The 26,390-nt window shown below is 37.7% G+C and overlaps 1 protein-coding gene across 5 annotated transcripts in view; it reads left to right on the plus strand.

The window, feature by feature from the left end:
* The window catches only part of SPOCK3 (SPARC (osteonectin), cwcv and kazal like domains proteoglycan 3), a 117,282-nt gene that overhangs the window by 41,774 nt on the left and 49,118 nt on the right, over window positions 1–26,390 (plus strand). For 2 of the 5 annotated variants that reach the window (XM_040971423.1, XM_040971424.1), the window contains 2 exons: window positions 1,393–1,438; window positions 12,568–12,682. The exons of 2 other annotated variants lie outside the window; for them this stretch is intronic. In XM_040971423.1, the coding sequence (XP_040827357.1) occupies window positions 1,393–1,438; window positions 12,568–12,682 (161 nt within the window). Of the gene's footprint in view, window positions 1–1,284; window positions 1,294–1,392; window positions 1,439–12,567; window positions 12,683–26,390 lie in introns of all 5 variants that reach the window. One more of the 5 variants, XM_040971422.1, reaches the window with a different exon arrangement.

Here is a 26,390-nt window from a genome sequence, read left to right on the forward strand (position 1 = left end):
CTCTTCAGAAAAAAAAAGACACCTAAGTGTGGCAAACCACTCTTAGGATTCCGGGACACATTCCAAAGTGAATGTTCCCTGGAAGTGATTGGGACAGTGGGGGGTCTGAAGGAACCTTGTCCGCCATGTGGATTGTTCCTGCACCTCAGGAAAAAAAATGATGTGCTCGTCTAATGTTGGAAGTGTATGCTAGCCCTGCTGCACAAGAGTGCCTCCTCTGTTGTTGAGAAGTGTTGGCTTAACTAGTCTGCTCACGATTACCCTAACAGGACATGTAGAAGAGACTGTCATAATGTGGGACTCATTTCAAGAACACAAACAGATTTTCACTGCTGTGTTGTAGCTTTAGAACCAGTAGTCCTTCATGATTTAGCTGAGTTGTAGTGATGAAATAATGTTACTAAGAAAGCCTGTTATGTCAGTTTTAGTGGGATCAGAAACACTAAATAGAGACATTCCATGAAATCTGTTTCCTAGCCTCTCGGCACATTCACGTAGTCATCATGAGAATGTCCTGGCATGCCTGTGGTGTGCTTCTTGCTCTCGTAACAGGGGCTCTCTACAAACGGTGGATTAGTATGCCTGGGAAACAGTTTTGTCTGTGTGCAATAAAAAGATGATATGGATCAAGTACCTTGACAAGACTGTTAGAGTGCTAAAAATAAAATAGATTTAATCCATTTAGCCTTGCTTTTTAAGGTTCTTTCCAATATAAATTGCTACATTTTTGTGTTAGACTTTCCCACTTATGAAAAGCATTGTAAATATTCTCTGGCGATTCTTATTCAAACTTTAGGAAGGATTTAATTAGGTCTGCATTTTTTGAAGCACCCAATTGCATTTTGATGAACTTCTTAGATATTCAAGTAACATGTGAATGATTTGCATAAAGCATATTTACACTGTATAGGGTACTGCAAGATCTTTTGATTTTTCCCTCCTGTATTAATGGTTCCATTTACCATTGTGCTAGTAGAAAATGAAGTTATAGAAATGAACACTGGTAAGATACTCTATCGCTTATTAGCTTAAGATAATTATCTGCATGTTATATTACACATTGAATTGTAGTGGAAAACCATCTATAATATTTAGGAGGCCTGGGAACCAAAAATGGATAAATTATTACACTATGCATTGCCTTGCAATGAAAATGAATATATTTATTGAAAGCTATTTCTGTAACTAGCAATTCGTGTGTTTCTTTTTGATAACTGTTCTTTTTCTCTTGTTCTTTCTTATTTTTTATTTATTTATTTTATAATTTGCTGCTTGCCATTACAGGAAGTAGAGGTTTGTATACAACTTCCGTTTCATATCTCATTTTAGATTTATATGGATTTATAATTTCATGATTCAGTATCACTCAGTCCACATCATTTTCCCCCACAGGATGATTACTTCCGTACCTGGAGTCCAGGGAAACCCTTCGATCATGGTAAGAGTCTAATGATTTTAAACCAAAGAAACTGTACGGCTTTATAAACGTGCTACTTTGAAGATAGTATGTACCGTCTGTTTAAACTTACAGTGGCAGAAGTTACAAAACTGGAACAAATGATGCTGTAATTACTTCCCAATCTAATTAGGTATCATGATTGTGCCTGGATGTCTTTTGCTTTTAAGCACAGGTGTCAGGTTTCTTCTGTGGGCTATGGCTTATGGCCATTCCGTGTGCCTGTTTATTAGTCTGTGTGAGCCACTTCACCCCCTGTTTAAGTGCATTCATCACATATGGTTTTATTTGTGCATACTTCCAGTGCAAATGATTTTTCTGCCTGTTTTCCTGTTCATAAAAGTTTTCCCTGAACGTGGACTAGGCCAATTTAATTAGATACTCTAAGGTCTTAGCAATACTCTACAGGAAAGGTATTTATACCCTTTTCCCCATATTTGTTTTAAATGTTCTTTTCCTTCAATTTGTATGGACTGTTGTATAGAATAAATGGGAATGACAGTCTCCCTAATTGAAAATGCTACTTAATCTTTCATATTAATGTCATACATTTTGAGCACAAAATACTTTTCCGCATGTTTAAGTAAATAAACACACAGTCACTTGGCTATTGTCAATAAGACTGCAAGACTACGTTATGTTGACACTTACTCTAGAGTCTCTGTTTCTAATTCTTTAGGATATATATATATATATATTTGTGGAATCACAAATGAAGCATAGCATCTATCCCATGGAAAGTAATAACAACAATAATTGCTAATAATGCCTATCATTAGGCCAGTATAATTCCTTGAGTTAGAATTGTAAAGAACAAATTTTAATTATTTTTTATTTTTCCTGATATTAACTTGAGCACTTATGTATTTCAGCCTTTCAAAATGTCTAATGATAATTATTTTGGTAGTAGACAAGTATTCTAAAAGTCTTTAACTCTTGATTTGTTTATTTCAATCCCTATATTAATAGTATTGTTTATTGTAATGATAATGTCATGATAACATGATAAACTGCCAGTGGTTCTGTTCTAAATTAAACATCAGAAGTAGTAATGGGCCACCCTGCTGAGTATCTCAGTTAAGCTTGAACAATTAAGAAATAAAATCATCAGTTATAACTGATGAAATCTTGCTTATGTATAGCAGGTTTTCAAGGGAAACCACAGAGATGAATACAAATCAACTCCAAATAATCAAGTAGCCAGCCTTCACTATCTCATTAGCATCTTAAGTGATAATGACCGTTGGGTCTGGAGTGTTTTGTATTTAGACATGCAGCATTATTCTTCAAAATTTTACCTTAAACTCTTCTCTTCTATGGCTTTTTACATTCTCTGATAATTAATGAAATTGAAATGGTCTGTACACATGTGTCTTAGTAAGCCATAATATTTATATTGCTACCTGAAGATTTAATGTATTGAATTGACATGGAAAGCAATGGAGAAAGAGGCTCTTCCAACCATGGATTCACTGTCCCAATCGCTAGAAGTGTCCCATCCACCTGGGCTGACCCGTGTTGAAGCCAGGAACCAGGGACTGTAATAATGGCTCATTGTCTTTTGATGTAAGTTCATGTCATTTTCATTTTCACTTCATTTTCATCAACAAAGGCAAAAGTAAATGCCAGAGGTAAGATTCACAGGGAACCTCAAGATCAGATTTTTCTTCCTCAGACTCTGGCTTCCTGAGAAATGGACAGAGATGAAAATTTTACCTGGGACCAGACTGCTTAATCATTTACATGTGTAAGAGAGATCAGGAATGGCTCTTTGGTCAGATGTTATGTTATGCATTAAAAATAAAAACTTTGATAAGAAATTTTACATTTTATCCTTCACTTCAATATGTATATTTTTACTAGTGATTTAACCTGTAGTTTCATTCTATACTAAATGTGGTGTGCTTTGTTATTCAGTGTCTATTTGGCCTATCTCTTTAAACTTGTCTGATTAATTCTTTGTTTTTTACTATTTCACAATAGAGTAAGATTTACTATATACTCCTTGTCTGAGATGACTGCCATAACATAGGATATAAGAATAAGAGAACTTATGGTTTGTTCAAACTGCACAAAGATGTAACAGATATATGGGTTACAGTGGAAACATCTGATAATTTTTGCCTTAATAGTTACAATTCTAATGGTGTCTTTTACTTCTACCATCTATGAGACTTCCATTACACTTCACTATTTCTATTTTCATTTAATACATCAAAATTTTGACTAGGAAAGAAGCTGTATGTTGTCCTGTTTTGTTTGTTTTGTTTTGTTTGTTTGTTTCTATGTATTATCCCTCAAACCAGAACATCAGATTTTTTTCCCTGAATGCCAGGAAATTTACATTTCTGAATTTTTATAATTGAGATTGATTTATTTGTATTAGAAAAATAAATTTATAGGAGACACAGATAATGACATCTCCTGTCACCTGGATCACTCCGTTGGTGGCTATGATATCCAGATATGAGTCATCCAACATCCAGGAGCTTCTTCTGGGTCTCCCATATGGGTATGGGGTCCCGCATATCTTAGTTTTCTGGAAACTAGTTAATCCATTTGACTAAGCTCTGGCTAATTGGGATGCTATTGAGTTTTCTGGCTAAATGGAATGCTATTGAGATGTTGCACTTAAGTATTGGGAATTATGTGTAATAGGCCATTAGTAGTAAACCAATCGCTAAAACGGCAGAAGAATGAGCTTAGTGTTACTGTGGCTGTAATGCTGTATAGAATTCTACTCGGCCCAGAGTATTGCATTCCATGTCACATAACAGTATTATTCTTTCTTTCTGTCATACATAGGTAGACTTATTCTTAAGAAATACAAACTGCCAATCAATTAAAAAATTTTTAAAGTGAAATGAAGAGAATATCACTAGTTCAACAGCATGTTGCAAAGAGGAAATAGTGTGGTAAATAAAAGAACATAAGACAGCAATAAATTCACATGTGGCAATTACAAGAATTATGAATATATCCAATTCAGCTATTGCAAAGAAAGCAAGTCTAAATATATATATATACATTTTTAAAGCAAAATAAAAACTACATAAACACATCATTTTTAATAACAGATGGATTGCATGTGTTATTAACAAGAAAAAGGAAAGGTGTTCCCTTGTAAGATAGGAACTGTTTTCTAAGAAACATCACCATCGTGAGGTTACATGCACCAAACTACATAATCTTTGCTTTGACATGCCAAGATGGACAGAGTTCATGAGAAAATGCATAGAAACTGCAAGTATGAAATGGAAACTTAACACATGTCTATCAGAACAAGTAGCTAATGTTCCAAATCGTGAATAATGTCATGCAGACATTGTTCAGGATGTGATGGGGTTACATAAGAACAAACCCTGATCTTTCTAAGGGAGTTGGTGGTAACTTCCTTGATGAGTGACATTTCAAAAAATATGTCAGGAATAATTCAGAATTAATCAAGGTGAGGGGGTGGACATGCTCAAGGCAAAAGGAACATGAAATAAAAAGGGTTGGGGATTTTATGATTCGATTAGACACTGAAATAGAAAAATTACATGATTGAAGGCTGGGAAATTCTGCACAAAACTTATCATGTGGGTTCTCTGATCTTTTCAGTTCACCTCAAAATGTCACATTTGAGAAAAGAAAATATATTCAGTTTAAAAATAAAAACCAGGACATTTGAGGAAACTTCAAATGCGAGGACTTATGTTTAATCAATACTCTATAGTTTCAAATAAAGAGAATTAAGAGTAGCATGCAGGATGAATGATATTCTAGGAGCATAAAACACTTAGATGCACAATTGCACACCCTGATGACCTACTGCTGCCTTACTCGTTTAGAAAATAATTTGCATTTTAATTCCTTCTGTTTTCAAAATTAGACAATAGACTTCAGGTTTTAATAATTATGTTGCTACCAATTAAATTTAAATGGTGTTTAGAATTATCAGAATTCTTCAGAGGCCTGTTTAAAATGTGCTTTTAAAGATTTATTTATGTATTGGTGTTTATTTGTAAGACAGTGTGATGTAGAAAATGGTAGAGACAGTAAGAGAGGAAAAGTCAGGGAGATAAGTATATTTCTACTTGATTGCTCCCCAAATGGCTGCATTTGCTGTAGTGAAGAGCATCATCTGGGTTTCCTACGTGGGAATCTACAACCCAAGTCCCTGAGCCACTTCTTGCACTGGCAGGAAGGTAGGTCCTCCATGTAGGTATCTACAACCCAAGTACCTGGGCCACGTCCCACACTGGCAGGAAGGCAGGCCCTCCACACAGCTGTCTACAAGTACCTGGGCCACGTCCCACACTGGCAGGAAGGCAGGCCCTCCACACAGCTGTCTACAAGTACCTGGGCCACTTCCCACTGCCTTCCCAGGCAGGATGCAGGATAGCAGGAAGGTCGGTCTACCCTATTGATATCAGTGACCCAAGTACTCAAGTCACCTCCCACATTTTGAGGAGGTAGAATAGAAATGGGTAAGCTAAGATTCTAGCTAGTTTTCTAATGCTGACCGCAGCCAATGCCACCGCTGTACCGCAGTGCAGGTCCAGAAGCACTTTTATTTGACACCAACAATCACTCTAGCATCGTTATCTGAGATTCTGTCAGACAAGAACATTGCAGAACTTATCATTCCTTATGTTACTATCTGTAGGAATTATTTTAGTGGTTGTGTAATATTCTTTAGTAAACTTGGCTGAAGCTTTAGTATGAGGAATTTTGTGAGTCTGTGTGTTGAGTGGGGCAGGTTAGTGACCTGACATGTTACAGGTAAAGAATCAAACATTTTCATCGAATTTTCCCCAATTCACAAGTATGAGTTATCTTGATAGTCTCTTTCTCTGTAACCTGTGGTTATTTAACCTGTATTGGAGTTCCACATTCATTTAATATCAGTTGATTATATATGTTGTGACTTACCTTTAGTGCTAGAAGTCAAATTGGTTTACTATAAGCGTAAACACACATGCTTTTGGGGACATGGGCATTTGGGGCATCCTGCTTTGGAATTAGAGCTGCTTGGTGTATAGTTGTTGATGATGTGACTGTACGTAAAGTCTCTGATTCTGTCTTTGGTGAAACAAACCATTGCACGATCAAGTGAGTTGGAATTCTGTAGATGCTAATATCAATAGCTTTATTAATTGATAGGTGTGTTTATGATATAGGTAGATATATATAGAGAGCTATATTAGAATGTCATTGCATTAAGCTTCAAAAAGTCCTTGTCTGCCTGTCATATATGCAAGGCCATAGATGCAATGCATTTTTGCCTTTCTGGTTTGCCTCTGCATGTCCCAATCAGCCTTATGCTGTCCATCATCACTGATGCACAGTTATGGGTCGCGTGGCCCACTGGCTAGCAGGGAAATTGCAGGCATGATGCCAGGCAAAACCTGCGAGGAGCAGACAGTGATTTTAAAGGACACTCAGTAGCTGAGGTACTGTCTGCAGCAGTCGTGGGAGAGAAAGTGTCCACTGCACGTACGATGTAGTATGTGATGATTTAACCAGAAGGGAAATAAAGATGCTGTGATTGTCATCTACTCACTGTGTCCGCTCCCAGGGGGCAGACCCCAGCTTGTTCTTTCCGAGTCCCTGCCTAACACTACAGATTCTTATATCATAAACACCAGGGGTAAGAAAGCAATATTATGATTTTCTGCAAAACAATAAGCATAATTCTGAGCATTTAAGAAGCAAAAATGCTAAATTACAGTTTTAATAAGTACAAAACATTTGAAAAGAGAACTGCATTATCCTATTTGATGAATTGTTAGGATATAGCTAATTTGATCTTTTAAATCCAGTTGAAGAACATTTTTAAATTTCCATCTTTTTGCATCTTGCCTAATGTTTATTTCAGGACTTATCTCTTGAAATATAACTGTTGTGCTACAAGGAACTTCAGTGCATTTCATACATAATTTAATGGGACTTATTAGAGGGAATTAGCACAGATTTCATTTCATAAAAATATATATAGAATTTAATTCTGATCTTTTTGCACACTTTTAGCTGGAACTAAAAAGGATGCATTTGAAGATCATTTTAACAATCTGAATAAATATGGTACTTCTGATAGTTTAATTTTCCACTCTTTTTAAAAACTTTTCATTTTCATAGGGCAGTTGTCTGAAAAAACCGATGTAAGCACTATGTGATTGTTCTTCAGACTTGCATTCTCTTCATTTCTCCTGACATGTTTTCAAGTAAGTGGTTTAGTTTTGAACACTGCCGGAAGAACTGTGTCTGCAAGAGAATCCAGTGGCAGCATTTTTTTAGTTCACTTTCTTCCCTCACTCAACAAGCAGGAGCAGTGTGTAAGGAATGTGTGTGCAATGGTCCCTCCAGGGAAAGTGCAGCACTTTCTTGGGGTCTAGCAACAAAAGCAGTGGTCACTTCTCAGGTTGCAAGGGCCACAGAGGACCTCGTGACAATTCTAACTGTAGGAAAGCTTCTTTCCCACAACCATGTGGGCAGAGACCTGCAGGTATGGAGTCCCCAAGAGAGAACAGAAGCAGGTGTTTTGATTTCTTTCTTAATCTCGCTGCCAATCTGTCTAGCAAGAGAGGATTCAAGATGACAGATGTCAAAAAGATCCTGCTTATTGCGCAGAGCAAGGTAGAAATGGCCTGTGCTTACATTCAGAGAATACTTAGCATAGTCTAGTGCCTTTTTGTCTCAGAATATGATCTTGTGTTTTCTCTTGCTCTTTCCCCAAACATGAAAATAAAAGTCATTCGGGGACTGGCAATTTTGTCACCCTCCTTACAGTTTGGCAGAACTTAACATCCTTACGAGATGTTAAACATTCCCAGTTCTTGTCTTGTATGAGAGGTGAAAAGGAGAGAAGAAAGCCTCATGGAGCTGTGTCTGTTCTCCATCAAGACCGAGTTATTATCTCCATGTTCCTCTGGCATCCCTTCCTGTCCCCTCACCGTCTCTAAATACTTCCAACAACTTATGGTATGTGTGTGGGGGGGTGGGGATTTCCCTTTTCTCCTTTAACCATGTGTGGAGCTACAGCTATTAGGATATCATCACTCTTTGGTAATGGCAGTTGAGCAGTGCCAGCAGATACTAGCATCCTGAAAGCTCTCTGGGTGTGTTGTCTGTGCTAGACCCAGTCCTCATAGCTGAGGCTGGGAAAGGCAGTTTGGCAGAAGCATTTAAGGTTCCCCTGAAGCAGTCACATATTGCAATCTTAAGGAGGATATCTGCCCCAGGTTGTTTTGGCCAATGTCAGTACCCTGAATAGCCTGGTGAGAGGAGCATCATAAGTAGCACAGGCTAAACAGAAAAATTGCTTCTTTCACACAAGTGTATATGTCACCATGGTTACGGGATAAGTGGACTTGCTGAACAACCAGTTGAGCAAACTATTGGGAAGGTTGGAGGAAAAATCTTGGGGAACCACAGAAAGAACTAACCTATGTCAAAGATTGAGAACTACCTCTAGGTAGCACTTAACACAGAATGAGTTTATCACTCACTGTACATAAAATCATTTCTCCCATTGAGCTCTTGTCCCAAACATTCAGGCTTAATCCTGCTGTATCTGCAAGCTAGTTTATACCCACTGTGTATGCTGCAGACATCTCACATGAGATTCTAGGGTTTTGCACTGTAATTCTCTTACTATGGATTGCATTGTAAGATTGAAGATTCAGGCTGCATAAATCACAAATCTGTTACAGCACTGTCCTTTGCTCCCTCCCCTACCTGGAGCCTCAGTGAAATGAGTTACAGAACCTTGAGTTAGAAATACCCTGTCCCAACAACACCACTCTTCAACTTAACAGGGTCCTGGAAGCTTTGCTACTGTGGCAATTCGTACAACTTGGGCAACATTTGAATTTCATCTTCTGAAAAAGGACTGCTGGTGTTCTTTGCCCATTTCTTAACTGGATTATGGGTTTTGTTGTTGAGTTTCTTGAACTTTTTATAGATCCTGGATATTAATCATTTGTCAGCTGCATAATTTACAGGTATTTTCTACTATTCTGTTGATTGCCTCTATGTTGATGCCTTCCTTTGAATGAATTCCATTTGTTTATTTTTGCTTTAATTCCCTGTGCCTCTAGATTCTTTTCCAAGAAGTCTTTGCTACACCAATCTCTTACAGAGTGTCTCATATGTTTTCCTCACAGTTTGATGGAATCAGATCATATGTTTAGCTCTTCAATCCATTTAGAGTTGATTTTCATGTAAGGTGTAAGTAAGGGTCTTTATTCATACTTTTGCATTCGTAGATATAATTTTCCCAGCACTGTTTGTTGAAGACACTATTCTTTCTTTCTTGGTTGATTTTAGTTCACTTGTCAAAAATCATTTGACTGTAGGTGCCTGGGTTTATTAATGTGGTTTCTGTCCTTCCCATTGGTCTTCATGTGTTTGTGTTTTTTTTTTTTTTTTTTGCCAGTGCTAGACTGTTTTGGTTATAACTGCCCTGTAGTACATCTTGAACCCTGTTACTATGATGCCTCCAGGTGTGTTTATTGTTTTGTTGATTTTGTTATGCAGGATTTCTTTTGTTTCCACTTTCATTTTAGCATCCTTTTTTCTAGATCTCAGAAGAATGCCGTATATATTTTGATTGGGATCACATTGAAACAGTACATTGCTTTCAGTATTGTGGATATTTTTCTAATATTGCAGTCTTTCACCAATGCCTTTTCATGTTCGTCATATTGATCCCTCATGTTCTTAGATAAATGAATTCCAGGATATTAAAATGCAACTATTGTGAATGCGACTTATCTTACCAGGTTGTTACGAGATAGTTTTTTCCTGAAACAAAAACCAATGCCTTATTATTTTTTAGGTTTCCAGGTACTGCACCTCAGAAAGGGTGTGCAGGATTCTGATAGAGAGGAATGTGGCCAAGTGAATGCCACTGTGTTAGTTGTGATCTTTCCAGAGGTAGTTCTACTCAGTGCTTGCAAAAGAGGTGAATGAGTGATGCAAAGGAGAGTAAAGGATGTAATGTTGAAAAAAAGTTAGCACAGGCTAAATGCTAACTTTCTTATTTTTTTAAGGTTTAATTATTTTTATTGGAAAGTCAGATTCACAAAGAGAAGGAGAGAAAAAGAGAGATCTTCCAATTGCTGGTTCACTCCCCAAGTGGCCACAATGGCTGAAGCTGAGCTGATGCAAAGCCAGGAGCCAGGAGCTTCCTCCAGCCCTCCCATGCGAATATAGGGTCACAAGGACCATACTCTACTGCTTTCCCAGGCCAGAAGCAGGGAGCTGGAAAGAAAGTGGAACATCCTGAACACAAACTGGTGCCCATATGGGACTCCCACACATGCAGAACAAGGACTTTAGCCACTAGGCTACTGCACCGGGCATGGGTGTTAAATTTAAGACAGAGAGTTGATAATAATCCATGGGCTTTGGCTAAGAACAATTTGATTGTGTTACTGTTGTGATTTCAAGAACAAAATCTTAAGCATCTGTATTTACAGTGTGTTATGCTTTGTAGTTTTTAAGCTGCCAACAGTGTAAGTTCTACTAAAAAATACAGATGGCTTAAATCGTGTATACACAAAACAATCTTTTCCAAATTGTAGTTCCTAACAGGAGGTGTCTGACAGTTCCTACTCCTGTAATCCTATTATATTTGTAATTTGTAGAAATTTTGCTCTACTTATTTGGTTATTTATGCATAATTTTACATAAAATATTGTTATTTTAATGGGATGTTTAGTCTGATTTGTCTCTTCTCTCACCATACTCATTTTTAAGTCTCCATTTCTCTATAAACAGTAGAGGTGTAGTGGGATTTTGACAACTATCTAATGTAGATTGTACAAACTAGAATAAATAACTAAAATTTTAATAGTCTCCATTCACATGATTCTGTTTTTTTAAGCTTGCTACTTTATATGCATTGTAATATTTTAGTTAAAATGACAGCATTGCCTTTGAGAATGAAATACCTTATATGAGTACATTCATAATGAATATGTTATGTATATTTATATATGTAGTGCAGGCTTTAATGATGAGAGATTGAAAATTTCAGAGATCAAACGAACTCAAATTTAGAAATGTGGGGAGGAGTAAGATGATAGGATAGGGTGAGGTCACATTGAAGTGGACAGAGCAGGGTTAGTAGAGAAGCGGAGAGGGCACAGTTGTAGGTAGTAGGATGGGCAGGCCGTCTGCAGAGAAACCTGGGTCCTGTTGACATGGGGAAGCAGCAGAGAGGGGAACTGGTACAGCTAGGAGGCACCCCAAGGGCGAGAATGGTGAGAAGAGCTCCTTCAGCAGTCAGCTGGGAAGGGGAGACCACTGAGGACGCAGGGGAATTCAAGGTCCAGTTGAAAGAGAGCAGCAGAGCCACTGTGCACAGAGGAGTAGAGTAAACACAGTAGAGCATAACCACGGGAGGCACACCAGGCACCATTTTGAGTGTGACAGCAAAGGCCCTTGGGAGTAGTAATGAGCTGTTCATGCACTAGTCTGTGGAGAAGCCACATCCAGCTGGCCAAGGTGATACCTTGTATGCATTTCGCTGGTTCCATCAGGAAAGCAATACTGACTTGGCACCTCGTTGGTTCCATTAAAAATAGATATAAAACACAAATAACCTAGAAATGAAATGCATCATTTGATTGGTGCTGTAATGCCGTCAGACGCCAAGTACTGCTCTCTACTTTTCTTTCAGGCTAGAGCCTCATTAATTCCCAGTAACATGCTTTGCGTTTTATTCTATTTCTCCATCTAGCAGTAACTAACCAAAGGGCGAGGCTCGGTGTAGGTCTCCACTGACATGGCTGTTGCATTTCATGACTTTGTTACCATCATAGCATTATTAGTAACAACAGAGAGCTTTGGTTTAACATTTGTTTTGATTGTGGTTGATTTCGTTATAGGTCTCTGCATTCTAGCTTGTGAATAGAACAAATACGACTAAACTGCATCACTATATTTACACTGAGTCAGGGATCTAGGAATGTCCCTTATTGGAGGAGGAATATGAAAAACAGCTAGAACTCAATATTATGGAAACCACTTGACCAAATTGTGTTGGAGGAAAATAGAAACCTCCACTCGAGAGAAATTTGCCTTAATATTTGTATTCACTTTTCTGTTTTAATTTTCAGCTTTAGATCCTGCTAAGGATCCGTGTTTAAAAATGAAATGTAGCCGCCATAAAGTTTGCATTGTCCAAGATCCTCAGACGGCAATCTGCATTAGTCACCGGAGACTTACACACAGGTAAACACGGGTAAAGACAGCGTGCTGATTGAATGGTAGTCCTTACCTGGCACAAAATTTCATTGCAATAGGGCCTGTGACATATTTGCTAGTTTACTGCCAAATCTTGGCGTGGTGAGTAGGAACAATGCCTTGGGAATGGCATAAACCATCATCTGCTTATAGAATAACAGGGATGAAAAATTTTAATGGTTTTATTCCTTGATGTATTTAGATTGACTGTGTGCTTTGTACATTATTGAAGGTGAATTAGTAAGAAATAGGAAACAATCAATACATATTTTAAAGTAAATTTATTATAAGGGTGAAACTATGATGTATGGATGGAAAAGAGATTATCAATACTGGAAATGAGGGAAAGTTCATGAAACAGTTAAGGAGGTAGTATTTGGATGTAAAAATGCAGTGATTCTAAAAGCTACCACTTGTCTTTCCTAGCTGCTTTAAGTAACAGTAATTGTCTTCCGAAGTAAGAGAAGTAGCATCATGGGGCTCAGCCTTGGACTCTGCTGCCAGAGCAGAAACTGTTGTCAACTGTATAAGCATGCCTCTGCAAAAGTTAGCATGACAGCTGCCATTTTGTGCCAAGTGTCTACTGCCATGACCACTATCAGTTCAAACTGTTGCATAAGTAATGAAAAGAAGGAGCCTTAATGGATCCTTGGCTTTTCAGTGTGGTAAAATGATGAATTATTTGATGGCTTGTTACAAAGAATAGGATGAATTTCTCAAGCTTTGGATACTGTGTATTTTTTATATTCCTACCCTGGGAAAAAAGTTCTGCAGATGCTAACAGCTGAGGGATTTTTTTTTCTCATTGTTTCTGCATGTTGTGAGCAAGATGCCCAGCGTTTTCTGCTTCCTTGCTGGCTGTGCAGCTGTAGATAATTAGCACTATTTCTCGATCAGTGTTTCTGGCAACAGTCTCGCTACTGCTGATATTAAAGCAGAAAGATTTGGCATCATAGGACAGAGATGGCAGGGCAGAAAAAGTTGTTGGACAAAACTAGCCATGTTAATTTCTGCTTCATTAACATTGATGGATGAAAAAAATCAATAAGCAAATACTTTTGGCTTCCTGAGAAGCCACTGCACATAAGAAATGATGAAACTAGTTAAATATGTTTCTTATCTATAATAGGTACAAAAGAAATGGGTCTCAAAACATCTGTACTTTGTGTAATTTGCATTCAATAACAACTAGTTAAAAATAATTAAAACATGTTTATGTGGTATGTCTGTACTTCTCATTTTCCGATTGTGTCATGTTGAAGATGAAGTCAATTATAGAAATTAATTTAATAGTAGAATTCTAAAAATGTATGTTGGACTGCATTGATCCTTTCAAAACTGTTAATAAAAGTTATTTATATTTATCTCTATAGATTATGAATGCACTAATAACATCTCCAAGGAAAATGAAACTCAGGATTTATTTTATACTTACTATGTGCAAAACTCTTGAATAAGTGCTTTACACTGAGCATTTACAGCACCCATGACATTTTGTGCTAAGCATTACTAGGGTCTCTTTATTGAACCAAAGACTGAATCATACGTTCTGAATCATATGTTCTACCCAAGATGTAACAGATAGAGAATGAGAGAAAGCAGTAGATGGTAGGTGGAAATACAGATAAATATGAAAGGTATGAAGATAACAGTGAAATAAATTTAGTCCTGAGGTAGTATTCTTTTAGCACGTATGTTGATTTATAATTATTACTAAATTTGTTTAAATGCCAGAATAGGTATTTATAAGATTTAACAAATATTTAAGTTTCTGTAATTAGGATATAGAATTTTGCAACACTTTACAAATGACTTAGACTTAAAAATGACAATATTAGTTAATTCATAGAATGAATTCATACAATGTTGTTTGATATATCTTCATAAAATATAGAAAATATCTTCTCATTGTGTCTGCACACACACACACACACTTAAGCATTTGTAGAAATGTGTAATTCATCTAATCTCACAAGTAATGTTGGAGAGTAAATGGCTTACTGCCATTGCAACCTTCTACTAATGATAAAAGCTGAGACACAGAGCATTTGTCTTGTGGGTTGTAAGGATAAACTTGAAATTTGATCTTGGCCATTATCTAAATTTGTGTTTTCTTCATATAACATTATTTTCTAAGACATATTAGTTAACTAATATAAGAGTCTTAAAAAAAAAAAACTTTCTTTTAATCATTATAAAAGCGTCAATTCCCCTTATCTTACAAGATATAGTCTTACATTTCCTTAGCATATTTTAACCCAGAATGGTTTTGTTGTTGTCAAAATATAACTTTTGGTTTATATTGTTATTCTGATAGCAATCCTGGGGGTAGGGAGAATAAGTTTCAGCCTGTTGAGGATTTCTCATAAGAAGAAAATTTAATTAGTTAGATCACAAATCTCGTTTGATTTGATCAAAGCTTACTGTGGATGGCATAACTGCAGAACCAGAATTTTTAGTTATTATAAGGAGTCACAATATTTACCTTTCCTTCCAATTCTGAAATATACAGTATATCACATTGTGATTGTGATATATTCATGTCTAAGTTGAAAATCAGGAGCCTGTTGATTATAGTACTGATCTTCTTTGTGGTGTTTTAGGGCCTAACCGGGGCAGCTTACAGCTCCATCTGAGGATTTCTGGATTGGCACACTGAACATTCAGCTTATCCAGAGTGGAAAACTCACTCTGTGGAGTGCAGAGGCCTGGCCAGATGGCCTGCCTTCTGTCTTGTCCTACACCTGTTATCTGTGTGACCTGAGAATGACTCCTCAAGTGCTGTGCCTCATTTGTCCCACTGAAAAGCATATCTGATGTTTTAAAGATCTTCAATCAAAAATACAGATACTATTAAAACAGTACCAGTTCCATGGTAGGCATTACAAGGTTAGCAATTAGTATTTCATCCTAAATATCTAGTGTTTAAATTGCAGCCATTATGTCTGTTTTTTTCCTGTTGGAATATTCTATTTGAGTCCCTGTTCTTTACTAAATACTTTGTGTCTGAGAACGCTTCTAGTATAATGGTTAATGGTATGTAATTAGAAGCTGGAACTCCTGGCTTTGGGCTCGGCTTCATCTCTTGGAAGCAGAATGACTTTTAGCAAATTAGATTCACTAAGACTCAGTTCTCTTGTCGATGAGAGAGAGATGATAATTATGCAATCTATTTACCTCTGTTCTTGTGACATAATTTGTGCAAAGCACCTTATACAGTGTAAGCACTCAATAAACATTAATTATTGAAAAATCCCTATTCAGTTTTCCTTGTACAACTCCCAGCACAGGGAAAAACTAAATACTTCTGTGTTTTTGTGCCACTAGTGCATTAGGAGACACTTCAATCTACAGATGTTATCATTATTTGTGTGTTTGACAGCTAATTGTTGAGTTGATAAACTGAAATTGATACAGTATTTGAGAAAATCGGCTACTCCTGCACGATTATAGGGGAAGATAAGATTATTTTATGTCTTAATTGACACAGAAATGCGATGTTGCCAGTTCAAAGTAGAGAAAATGTTTTCAGTATGTTTTGATTGTATTGGGGAAAAAGTGAGAAAGACATAAGCAGAAATGGCCAGGGAGTAGATCTCCCTGAAATTAACTGGATGCTTAGCTTGAACAAGTTCCCTGCTCTAAATGTTCTACTGCCCACACTTCCCTGCAAAGGGAAGAGATATTTCAGACCCAAAATTCTGAAATCAGGACTCAGGTGTACTAGCTGCATTGAGGAATGTGAATTTGTGCTGGACTGTGTAGCCAATTCCTCCAGTGTCGGGAGGACAGTCCTTATTTCATCTGGGACTGCCAGGTTCTGTCCTCCAACCAGACTACCTACTTGGGTTTGAGTTTGAAAGAAGGAGATATTGAGTCTCAGTTGAGAGCTTTCCCAACTTGTGGTAGTTTTATCTCCCATGCTCACTCTCTCACTCCCTCTGTAAACATGCATATTTGTCTATATTTCTGTTTCTTGAATAATCAAAACCAAAATAGAAATGGGCTTGCTGGCCAGTGATCACTACAGATGCCATCAGTTGCAGGAATGAATGTTTAGGTTCCATTCGATGGCTGGTGCAGCAGTTCCAGGGAATGAGGAAGTTAAAGCAGAGACTTCAAGATGAATCAGGTCTTTTAACTCCAGTGTGTGTTGTGGGAGGAGATGGAAGAACATTATAACTCTGATACATGTTGTAGTAGTCTTGGATCTGTAATGCACACACAATGGAAAACAGCTTCCGAGCTTACCACATTGTGCCAATCTCTTGTTGATGATTATCAGAGCCTCTTTAGCTTGGAGCCGTTACAACCTAGTTCTCATTGAGTGGCTTTCTTTTCCACAGCCAAATTGAAATAAATTTGCCAACAGTGGCCAGCTGCTATAGTGCAGATGGATCAAACACTGGGCAGGGGCTCAGTCCCTCAGCAGTCCCTGCCTTTTCTAGCTTTAGGGTCTCTGGTGTTCTGAGCAGCAGGGAACTTCAGAGAGATGTGGGATTGAGTGAAGCCAAGCTAGCCTCTCAAGCTCTGGACTTTGCCCTTCCGTGGTTAGTTGAGTACACATTATTCAGGGCAAGGTTTAGGCTGGTCTTTTGAAGGGCAGGACAAGAGTCCCGGTGCAATTGGCTGTATTTACACCAGGATGGCTGAGGAACTAGAATGAAGGTGGCTTTACCTCATCCCCATCAATCCTGACTGGGCACAGGGGGATGGGGTCTAGGTTTCTTCCTGGTTTCGTCTTGCTGATCCCTGGCAAGTAGATATTTTTACTCTAGGTTGGATTGATTGACTAACAGTCTTGCTTGGTTCCAGCTTCATGTTGGGATCTTGCAACCATTCACTCCTGTAAGCACCTTAAATATTTTAATTGTTTCTGAGTAGATCACTCCACTGGGCTGGGGGGATCCTACTTGCTTAGGAGCTGAGCCTTCTGTGCTCCTCTGTATCCAGGATTCTGTGCAGGTTGGGAGTCCCCACAGGTTCCAATGGAATATGAGAGGGGTGTGTTCCCAACTCAGGGACTGGTATCCAGGAAATGTCTGTTTCAAGAGTGACTTGGGACTGAGTAAAATGCATCCATGACACAAAAGGAAACTCTAAAACAAATGAAACATGGCAAAGATTTTACAGTTTGCTGTGACATTGAATGAACATCAATAGGAAGAATCATTTTTAGATTTGAGACATTTTGAAGAATTAATTTTGAAGTGAGATTATTTCATTTGTGAATTACCTGTGACTGAAAGTTCATATTTTTGTTATGGTATCACCTAAAAGACGGAAATATACTATAGTTTTGGAACTCAAGGAAGGAAAATAAAGTATGAGATTAAAAGCATGTCTTTTTAAAATGTACTAAGCCAAGTTAGAAATATTGATATTCTTGTATTCTTAAATACCAATTTCCTGCTGAGACATAAGTACTTGCTATCTAGCAACCATTCTTTTTTTCATTGGCCTTGTACAATAAATAATGCTACCTGGTGTTTATAACCTTTTTTAATATTTTATTTTTTTATTGGAAAGGAAGATATATAGACAGAAGGAGAGACAGAGAGGAAGATCTTCCATCTGCTGGTTCACTCCCCAAGTGGCTGCAATGGCTGGAGCTGAGCCTATCCAAGGCCAGCAGCCAGGAGCCTCTTCTGAGTCTCCCACACGTGGGTGCAGGGTCCCAAGGCTGTAGGCCATCCTTGACTGCTTTCCAGGAGATAGAGCAGCTGGGACACAAACTGCTGCCCAGTGGGATCCTGGCACATGCAAGGCAAGGATTAACCACTAGGCTACCATGTTAGGCCCTCTTTATAACCTTTAAATATGAAAATCAAATTACCTACATTTCCATCTAGCTGTATAATTCTGTTTCTTATCCAAGTGCCAGGAAATGTGATGCATCGTTTTATATTCTCAAAACATCTCAGAGCTTCCTGGCTTGGGATAGTTTCCCAGATTGGGGTCATTGTAGGCGCTTTTTTTTTTTTTCCAATTCAGAAAATTGCAATAGTGAGCAAAGCTGAAGTCTTTCCCATTTTGTAAAAACAGGAAAGTGATTGTTATTGATGTTTTCTACAAGTAACTTTTCTTTAAAAGAGAAGCACTACATGACTGGCAAACATCATGTTATTTCTATAAAATGATTTAACACAAATGCAAGTTTCTGTTGTATCCTTCCTGTGTTATAAACATTGGGGTCTGCCAGACTTAATTCCCTACTTCTTCACCTGCCCGTAGTGCCACAATTATAGCAAGCTGATTCTTTCTTCCAGGAATTTTTGAACAGTCTTTCCTACAATCATGTCTTGCAATGTTGAATTCCCATTAGAAAGAAGAAACCTGTAGTCTCTTGTATATATTAACAATCTGTCGAAATCGATAGAGTCCTTCGACCTCTTTGAAGGAGGGACGGTGCAGGGCCATGCATACTTAAGTGGTGTTATTAGGCAATTAACAGGAAGAGCAGTTTTTGAGACAGAGGAAGAGTCATGTCCAAAGTCCTTAGAGAAGGAAAGTGTAAAGTTTTCAGACCTGTGGAAAAGAGAAAGAACTCCCAGCCCGAGGTGCGTGTTAGTTTAAGAAGCTGTAGAGATTAGGAGGAGGTGTTACACATTGAGACAGCTCCACAAGTAGAGGAACAGTTTGCTTTACAAGTACTCTCATTATGTTCTCAACATACAAATGATATTAAAACTCACAGAAAAGCGAACATTTCAGGAGAGACTGGACACAAAGAGGAGACTGGATCCCTGGGAAACTCCAGGACGTAGGGTTGACGAATAACCTACAAAAGAGATTGCGAAGGAGCAGGTGGCCAGAAAAGAAGATAATTAAGAGATTCAAGTATGAATGCAGCCAATGGAATGGTTAAAATGGGAATGGGTTTACTGAGTGTGGCCATTCTATGGAGAACTTGTGTGAGGTAGTTACACTAAAAGAACTGTATGGCTTAAAGATTTGCAGGTTGTCTTCAGAGCAGACTAGATGAAGGAGTTAAGGGAAAGTAGGAAAACAGAAATTGTGCCCCAGAGAAGAAAACAATGGAAATGTCCTGCCAGACATCACTGTTGTGCTCATTCCCTTTGGTTTCTCTTTGTGTTGGAGCTTACCACTGGCAAGTGTTGAGTAGAGATGTGGGCAGCTAAGATGGGTGCTGCAAGAGAAAGCCTTTGGAATAGCAGGAACCTGGAGAACCCACACCTGTGTGTTGGTTCTCTTTGTGGTAGAAATGGAAAGGGAGAGATATGGTTTAAGCCTTATTAGGAATAAATGAGAAAATGTGCATGGAGTACAGATGGATCTTGAGGCCTAAAATTGGGAAAGATTGTTTCCCTAACTTGCTTTCTGAAGATAATTATCTTCCTCAACATACCATGAGTATTGTGTCATCACAGTTCTAGCAGACAATACTTTAAAATTCAAATTATGATTTTGATCATTACTCCTTGAAGAAGGATGTATTTGTAAGTTGAAGAATTAAAATACACAAATATATATTTGGGGAAGCATCTCCTCCAAGCCTTCCCACACCATTTACTGATTTCACTTTTCTCTGGATATTTCACCGAAGTTTTAGTGACTTACAAAAATAGGCTTTTTTTTTCTTTTAATGTTCCACATTCATCTCCTTGTATATGTGTGTGTCTGTGCTCTGTCTTTGCTCAGTGGGGTACCCTGGACTCAATCTTACTGAACAGAACTGCCCTTCATCCACACTCCTGCTTTTCTATCTTCATCGCTGTCCTGTATGCCTTATTACTATTCTAAAAATATTATCATTTGTTCATTTTGTATTATTCCAAGCGCAGCACACCTTGATTATATCATAAATGTGTTTTGCCATTTCTCAATATTATGGGTCTATATGGGATGCTAGCCCAAAACAAGGAACACAAATCAATCTGTGTCATTTTCCAATTTTTCACTTTGGTTTTTTCAATGAACTTCTGTGTTCCCAACCAAAACCTTATCCCAGTTCTTCTAAACTTTCTGTCTTTGACTCAGGAGGGCTTGCTTTGATCGCTGTTCATTCTATTTCTTCCTACTTGAGCTCAATCTCTGCTTGCCTTTTTCCATTTTGCCTTCTGTAGGGCTCCTGTGATGAGACAGGTCCCCACAATCCTTCCAGCTAGAATAAGACAAAATAAGAAAGTGGGAAGAGTCATAGAATTTCTGGAGTGGGAAATTTCGACTCTCTTCACTTGCAGTAGGATTACTCCTGAATAATGGAAGGTCCGTATTGTGTTTCAGAAGAGCCAATGAAACTTTCATGCAGATTTGTAGCACTAATTTTGAAACTTGGCTAGAACAGAGTCCAAAGCTTGAGTCTCTAATAGGAATCTAAAATCTTTGTGTGCATTTTCAGCTTTGCCAAGAGAGAAAATTGATGTAATGCTAAATTGATTCAAATCTATTTGACGTCCTTCTTAAAAGAGAAGAGCTTTGGCAGACTTCCAGACCGATGGAAGATTTCTAGTGGCAAAGTTAGTGACTATCAGATTCTGACTTCCCTATCGGTGGAACAATCACTTAAGAAGCATTTGGTCTAAACGACTCTACAATCTTTCAGAATTATCTGATACAGAAAGCCCTCCAGATGTCCTTGAAAATATATATTCTGAAATTGAAAATATGAGGATTCATGATCAATGTATATTTACATGAATATAAAGATATCAGCAAAATAATGTAATTTCTACAATTAAAGTGACAATCATTGTACAAATTGGAAAACTATACAAAATTATCCAAGAGGACCGTGATCAACAGCTTTCTATGCAGTCGCTCTTCCCTGCTTAATAGCTGTCATAATGAGTTTTTTAAAGTGTTTGTCAGATGGATGTGCAGCTCTTGATAAATTTCTCCATGTCTATTTTTCTGTCTAAATTTTCATACCTGAGATTTGAGTATATAGTTAGGAATTAATTTAATTGGTTTCCAATAATACATTTTAAAAGTAAGTTAATCAGTTCTTAACTTGCTTGCTTCTATTAAATATACAGTGATTTAAAAGGGATTAAAAATTTAATGGTGTAAAAAATTGATTTAATAGAAGGTGCAATGTTGTGAGTGCAATTTCTGAAAATAGCAAGAATTGATCAACATTTAATTGCAATAAAGACATAGAGAAGAATTAGTCAAAATTTTTATTGTGAAAATAAGTTTTGAAAAGTCTGGTTTCTGTTTTTGTTATGTTGCCTATCACCGTGTGAATCTCAGTATGTGGTTTCTTCGGTATGACTTTCACTTTCTCCACAGCCTGTTTTTTAAAGAATTGTTTAAGTGCGTGATATAATGAAAAAAGAATAATGAGTTAATGTATGTATGATATCTGTGACATTTATGACAAATCGTGTTTAGAGACAGTGAAGCAAATAATGTAAAGCTATAAAATAGTGGCTTATTTGAACTCTCACTGCTAGAATTAACAGTAATATTCCATTAATCTCTTCAGTAAAAATTTATTCAGCAATCTTTTCTGTTTTCCAAAGGCCCAGGAAGCTAGCAATGTTTTCTTTCACCCTTGAAGCCAACTTTTTGGTTGTAATTAAATCAAATGGTGATCAAACCACTCACATTCCCTTGTGGCAGTTTATTTAGGGCAACTTTATTTTGCATGAAATTTAATCCCGGGTTTACATATTAATTATATTTGTTTTCTATTAAATTACTTGAGAATATTTAATAATTTAATTAATAAAGTATCTTATTCTAATGGTGAAATTCAGCATGAAGCTCGTTGTTATCTTCTCCTAAGCGCTTTCTCTCTGACTGAGTAGGACGCTTTTCCACTGAGCGCTGTCTGATGTCCGGGACATTGTCCTCTTGGTTCTTAGGTGCTATGCATATCAATCGTAACATCTGAATATGTCTAAGCCATTGTTTGACCTAACATCTGAAAAAGAGACTTTTAAACTGCTGGGTTAATTATTCTTAATGTGATTAAAAGTTTAATTTGACATAATTATTGATGTCACTGATACAGTTTTTTCTTCGTGTGTATTGTTAAAACTAGTCAATCATGTTTTGTAATATCTTATAAAATTTAATACATTGCAGAAAGTGTAACTTAACCAGTTTCATTGTTTATAAAAATATATTTAAGCATTCATATATACTCAGCTAAAAAGTAAACATTAACTAAATCTGCTTTTTTTAAAGATTTATTTATTTTGATAGCAAAGGCAGATATAGAGAGAAGAGACAGAGAAAGCTCTTCCATCTGTTGGTTCACTTCCCACCTGGTTCCAACAGCTGGAGCTGTCTATCTGAAGCCAGAAACCAACAGCTTGTCATGGGTCTCCCTTGCAGTTGCAGGGTTCCATGGCTTTGGGCTGTTCTCTACTGCTTTTCCAGGCCCCAAGTATGGAGATGCATGGGAAGAAGAGTAGCTGGGACACCCGCCAGCACCCATAGGGTGCAAGGTACAGATTTAGCCTCTAAGCTGTCACACCAGGCACATTCAGCTTAACATGTAAGAAACTGGTGAAGACTCCTGCAGTCCACATAGGAGTGTCTGGGTTCAATTCCTGGCTTGGCTCCTGACTTTAGCTTCCTGCTAATGCAGAAAATGGGTGACTCAAGGTATTTGGTATGGCCACACATAGCAGATACCTATACTGAGTCCTCAGCCATGACCTGGTCTTACTTGGTCCGCCCTGGGTTATTTGGAGAGCAGCCAGCTGATTGGAGCTGTCTCCCAGCTCTGCCTGCTTCTCAGATGAAAAGAACACACACACACGCACACATACTCACACAACACCAAGACTGAATAAAAGGGCATAAATGTTTGATTCTCGATCATGGAAGCTGCAGTGTTAATCATTTCTGTCATCTTATGAGCTGCCCATGTGAACATCGCTGTTTTTATTGTCCCTCCCTACCCCAATTGCCTTGTGATTTGCCAGTTGTTCTCTCTGATGTGCTTGTCAAAACAAGCAGCTAAATTGGGCCTCAGGATACTGAAGCTGTCATCAGTTGTTGGAGATTTCATCATCTTACACTGTAATGTTGCTGCCATGCAAGCCAGCTGGTGCAGCTATGTTTCTTATTGGAGGTTCTCATCTGATTCATTATTGTGATGCATGCTTTTATACAGAGACACTTAATCATTCGGATGTGACAAGCACTTGTAGGCTGCTGAAAGCTTGCTTTTTTGCTGAGTAATTTGTGCTGCGAATCTGATATTTGGGAAACATTTTTCAGCTTTTTTGATGATCAGTGTTTCCTTGCACAGAAGGTGGTCAACCCCAGTCACTTGGGGATCCCTGTGCCCTGCAGGACTGGGATGAACTGGGAGAATCCTGCATCCCACACAGATTTTACACATCTGCATTTCGGGGTGTTAAGGTAAAGGATACTGTTTTCAACTTCAAATTTTGTTTCTTCACTGCAGATAAATTGGGAACCTATTGGCTTTTAGATATTAACTCCGTGTCCTGGAATCTTGCTAGAATTGCTTATTAGTTTCATGGTTTCGGATCGGTGCAGTTCTGGCCATTGTGGCTGCTTGGAGTGAATCAGTGGACGGAAGGTCTTCCTCTCTGTCTCTCCTTTCTGTATATCTGGCTTTGCAGTAAAAATAAATAAATAAATCTTAAAAAATGATCTCAGGCCCACCCATAAATAATTTCAAGCCAGAGCTAGAGAACATAGCCTGAAAGACTAATGCTAGAAACTTCTGTGTGTTAATTGACTTCCTTCGAAAACCTGAAATTCTGGACAAGTGGCCTGTTTGGTAGTTCTGAGTAAACTGACTTTTTTTTTTTTTTGAGAATCCAGAGGGTTCTTGTAGTTATTAAATATGAAATGTAATACATAATTCATAAGTTGCATTTTCACTTCTGTGTGTGCTCTATATTTAGTAAAACTACACCATTTATTGAACATCTGCATTTCATTCCCATTTCTGATCGTGTCAAATGTCACTCCAACAAGGGGATTTGTAAGTCGTGATTTATTGTCTTTTGATGGCAATGATAGATATGCTATCCAAGCATATTCTTTTGATTAAAAAGCTCTCAACTTAAAGAAAACTGAGCATCAACTCACATGATTGTCAAAATATACACATGTAGCATCAAAATGAAAAAGAAGATTAAATTTTCCAGTGAGACGTAGGTGTAGCTTCATGGTTACTTAATGTAAGGAGTAAAACAAACCCACTCCCTACACACCAAAACAAACAAAAAACTACATAACTTGGAGTTTAGGTTGAATGCCTTTCAGCATTGTTTTTTAGTTATTCTCAAATTTTTTTAGTTATTCTCACATTTTCAAATCTAGGATTGAAATTCTATGGAGAACTTAGAGAATTTATAATTTAATAAAATACTAATCATTTTGTTTCAGTTGCCTGAACTGAGGTATAACAAATTCTTCTACACTTTTATTTGGTGACTTTTAAAATAATTTATCTGAGATATGAATGCTTCTAGAATGCCACAGATATTTCAGATCAATTTATAGTTGTATGTTAGAACAAATATACCATCAGATTTCACTCCTATGACACAGTGAAAAAAATTTTTTAAAGGTGTATTATGTGTTTGAGAGAATAACCGGAAAATAAAGTGAGAGGGAAGAGAGGAGAGAGCAGAAATATTTCACTGCTGGTTCACATCACAGATCACAGTATCTAGGGAGAATGTAGACCGAATCCATGAATCACAAGCATCGACAGAACTTGCCACATGACAAGCTGGGGCACACACACTTGAGGTCCCTTCCACTGCTTTTACCAGACCATTAGCAGGGAAGTAGGTCAGAATTGGAGCAGCTTGGATATAAACCACCACAATTTTGGATTAAAATGTGAAAAGATACTATGCAGAGGGGGAAAAAAGCACATGAAACAGTTTTGAGATGTGTGGGGCATCCAAAGGCGGGTGTTTGTTCCTGAAAGCAAAGGCTGAGGACCACTCTTCCTGCAGCAGGTGCCTGTGTGCTTCTTTTAATTCTCTCCTGTCAGTCCTGGCTGCTGAGGAATCACGAGTCTCTACTGCCACCCCCACACCATCTCATGACCTTAAGTGTCTCTATCTGCTCCTGCATTTCAGCTTCCTCTCAAATTCCCATTCTCTCTTAATGCAAGTGAACAAAAACACTGAATTTGTCCTCTTTCCTTCTACCAACAAAATTTAGGTTTGGATGCAATGTGTTGAAATCACTCATATTTTTTTCCATAAACCTGAACACTTTATTGCTTTTCTGTTATCCACAACTGTAATACTGATATAGTCTTCGTAAGGTCAGTGAAGTGAAAAATTAAAAATGGTGCTGTAATTCATTGAGAGATGCGATGAAATTTAAATCCACTAGTGAACAAGTGTGCAGAGGTTTCTACCAATGGAAAACTTAGATAGGGCCAGGGCTCCATGGGTAAGACAAAGCACACTTGAAAATTCGACCTACAACCTTTAATTTATTAATGGCCAGTGTCTAACTTCCAAGATATCGCTGTGGTTCCCACATCCTCCCTTTAAATGTGAAGGAATTCTGTAACATATAAAGGATCCAGACATCTCTCCAACCCAGGGACACCATTCCCAAAATTCCCTTGTTATAGGAAGAGGACGTTCTTGAGCATCTTTCTTGAAGTGAGTGAGACGATGGCCCAAAGACACATTCCTGGCCTTGTTGGTGGACCTGCAATTATCATCTCATGTGGCTAATGCTCAACATTACCTTTGTTATGCAA

The sequence above is a fragment of the Ochotona curzoniae genome, unplaced genomic scaffold (genome assembly GCF_017591425.1).
Source record: "Ochotona curzoniae isolate NIBS_2020 unplaced genomic scaffold, NIBS_Ocur_1.0 contig_21, whole genome shotgun sequence".
NCBI classification, from domain to species: Eukaryota; Metazoa; Chordata; class Mammalia; order Lagomorpha; family Ochotonidae; genus Ochotona; species Ochotona curzoniae.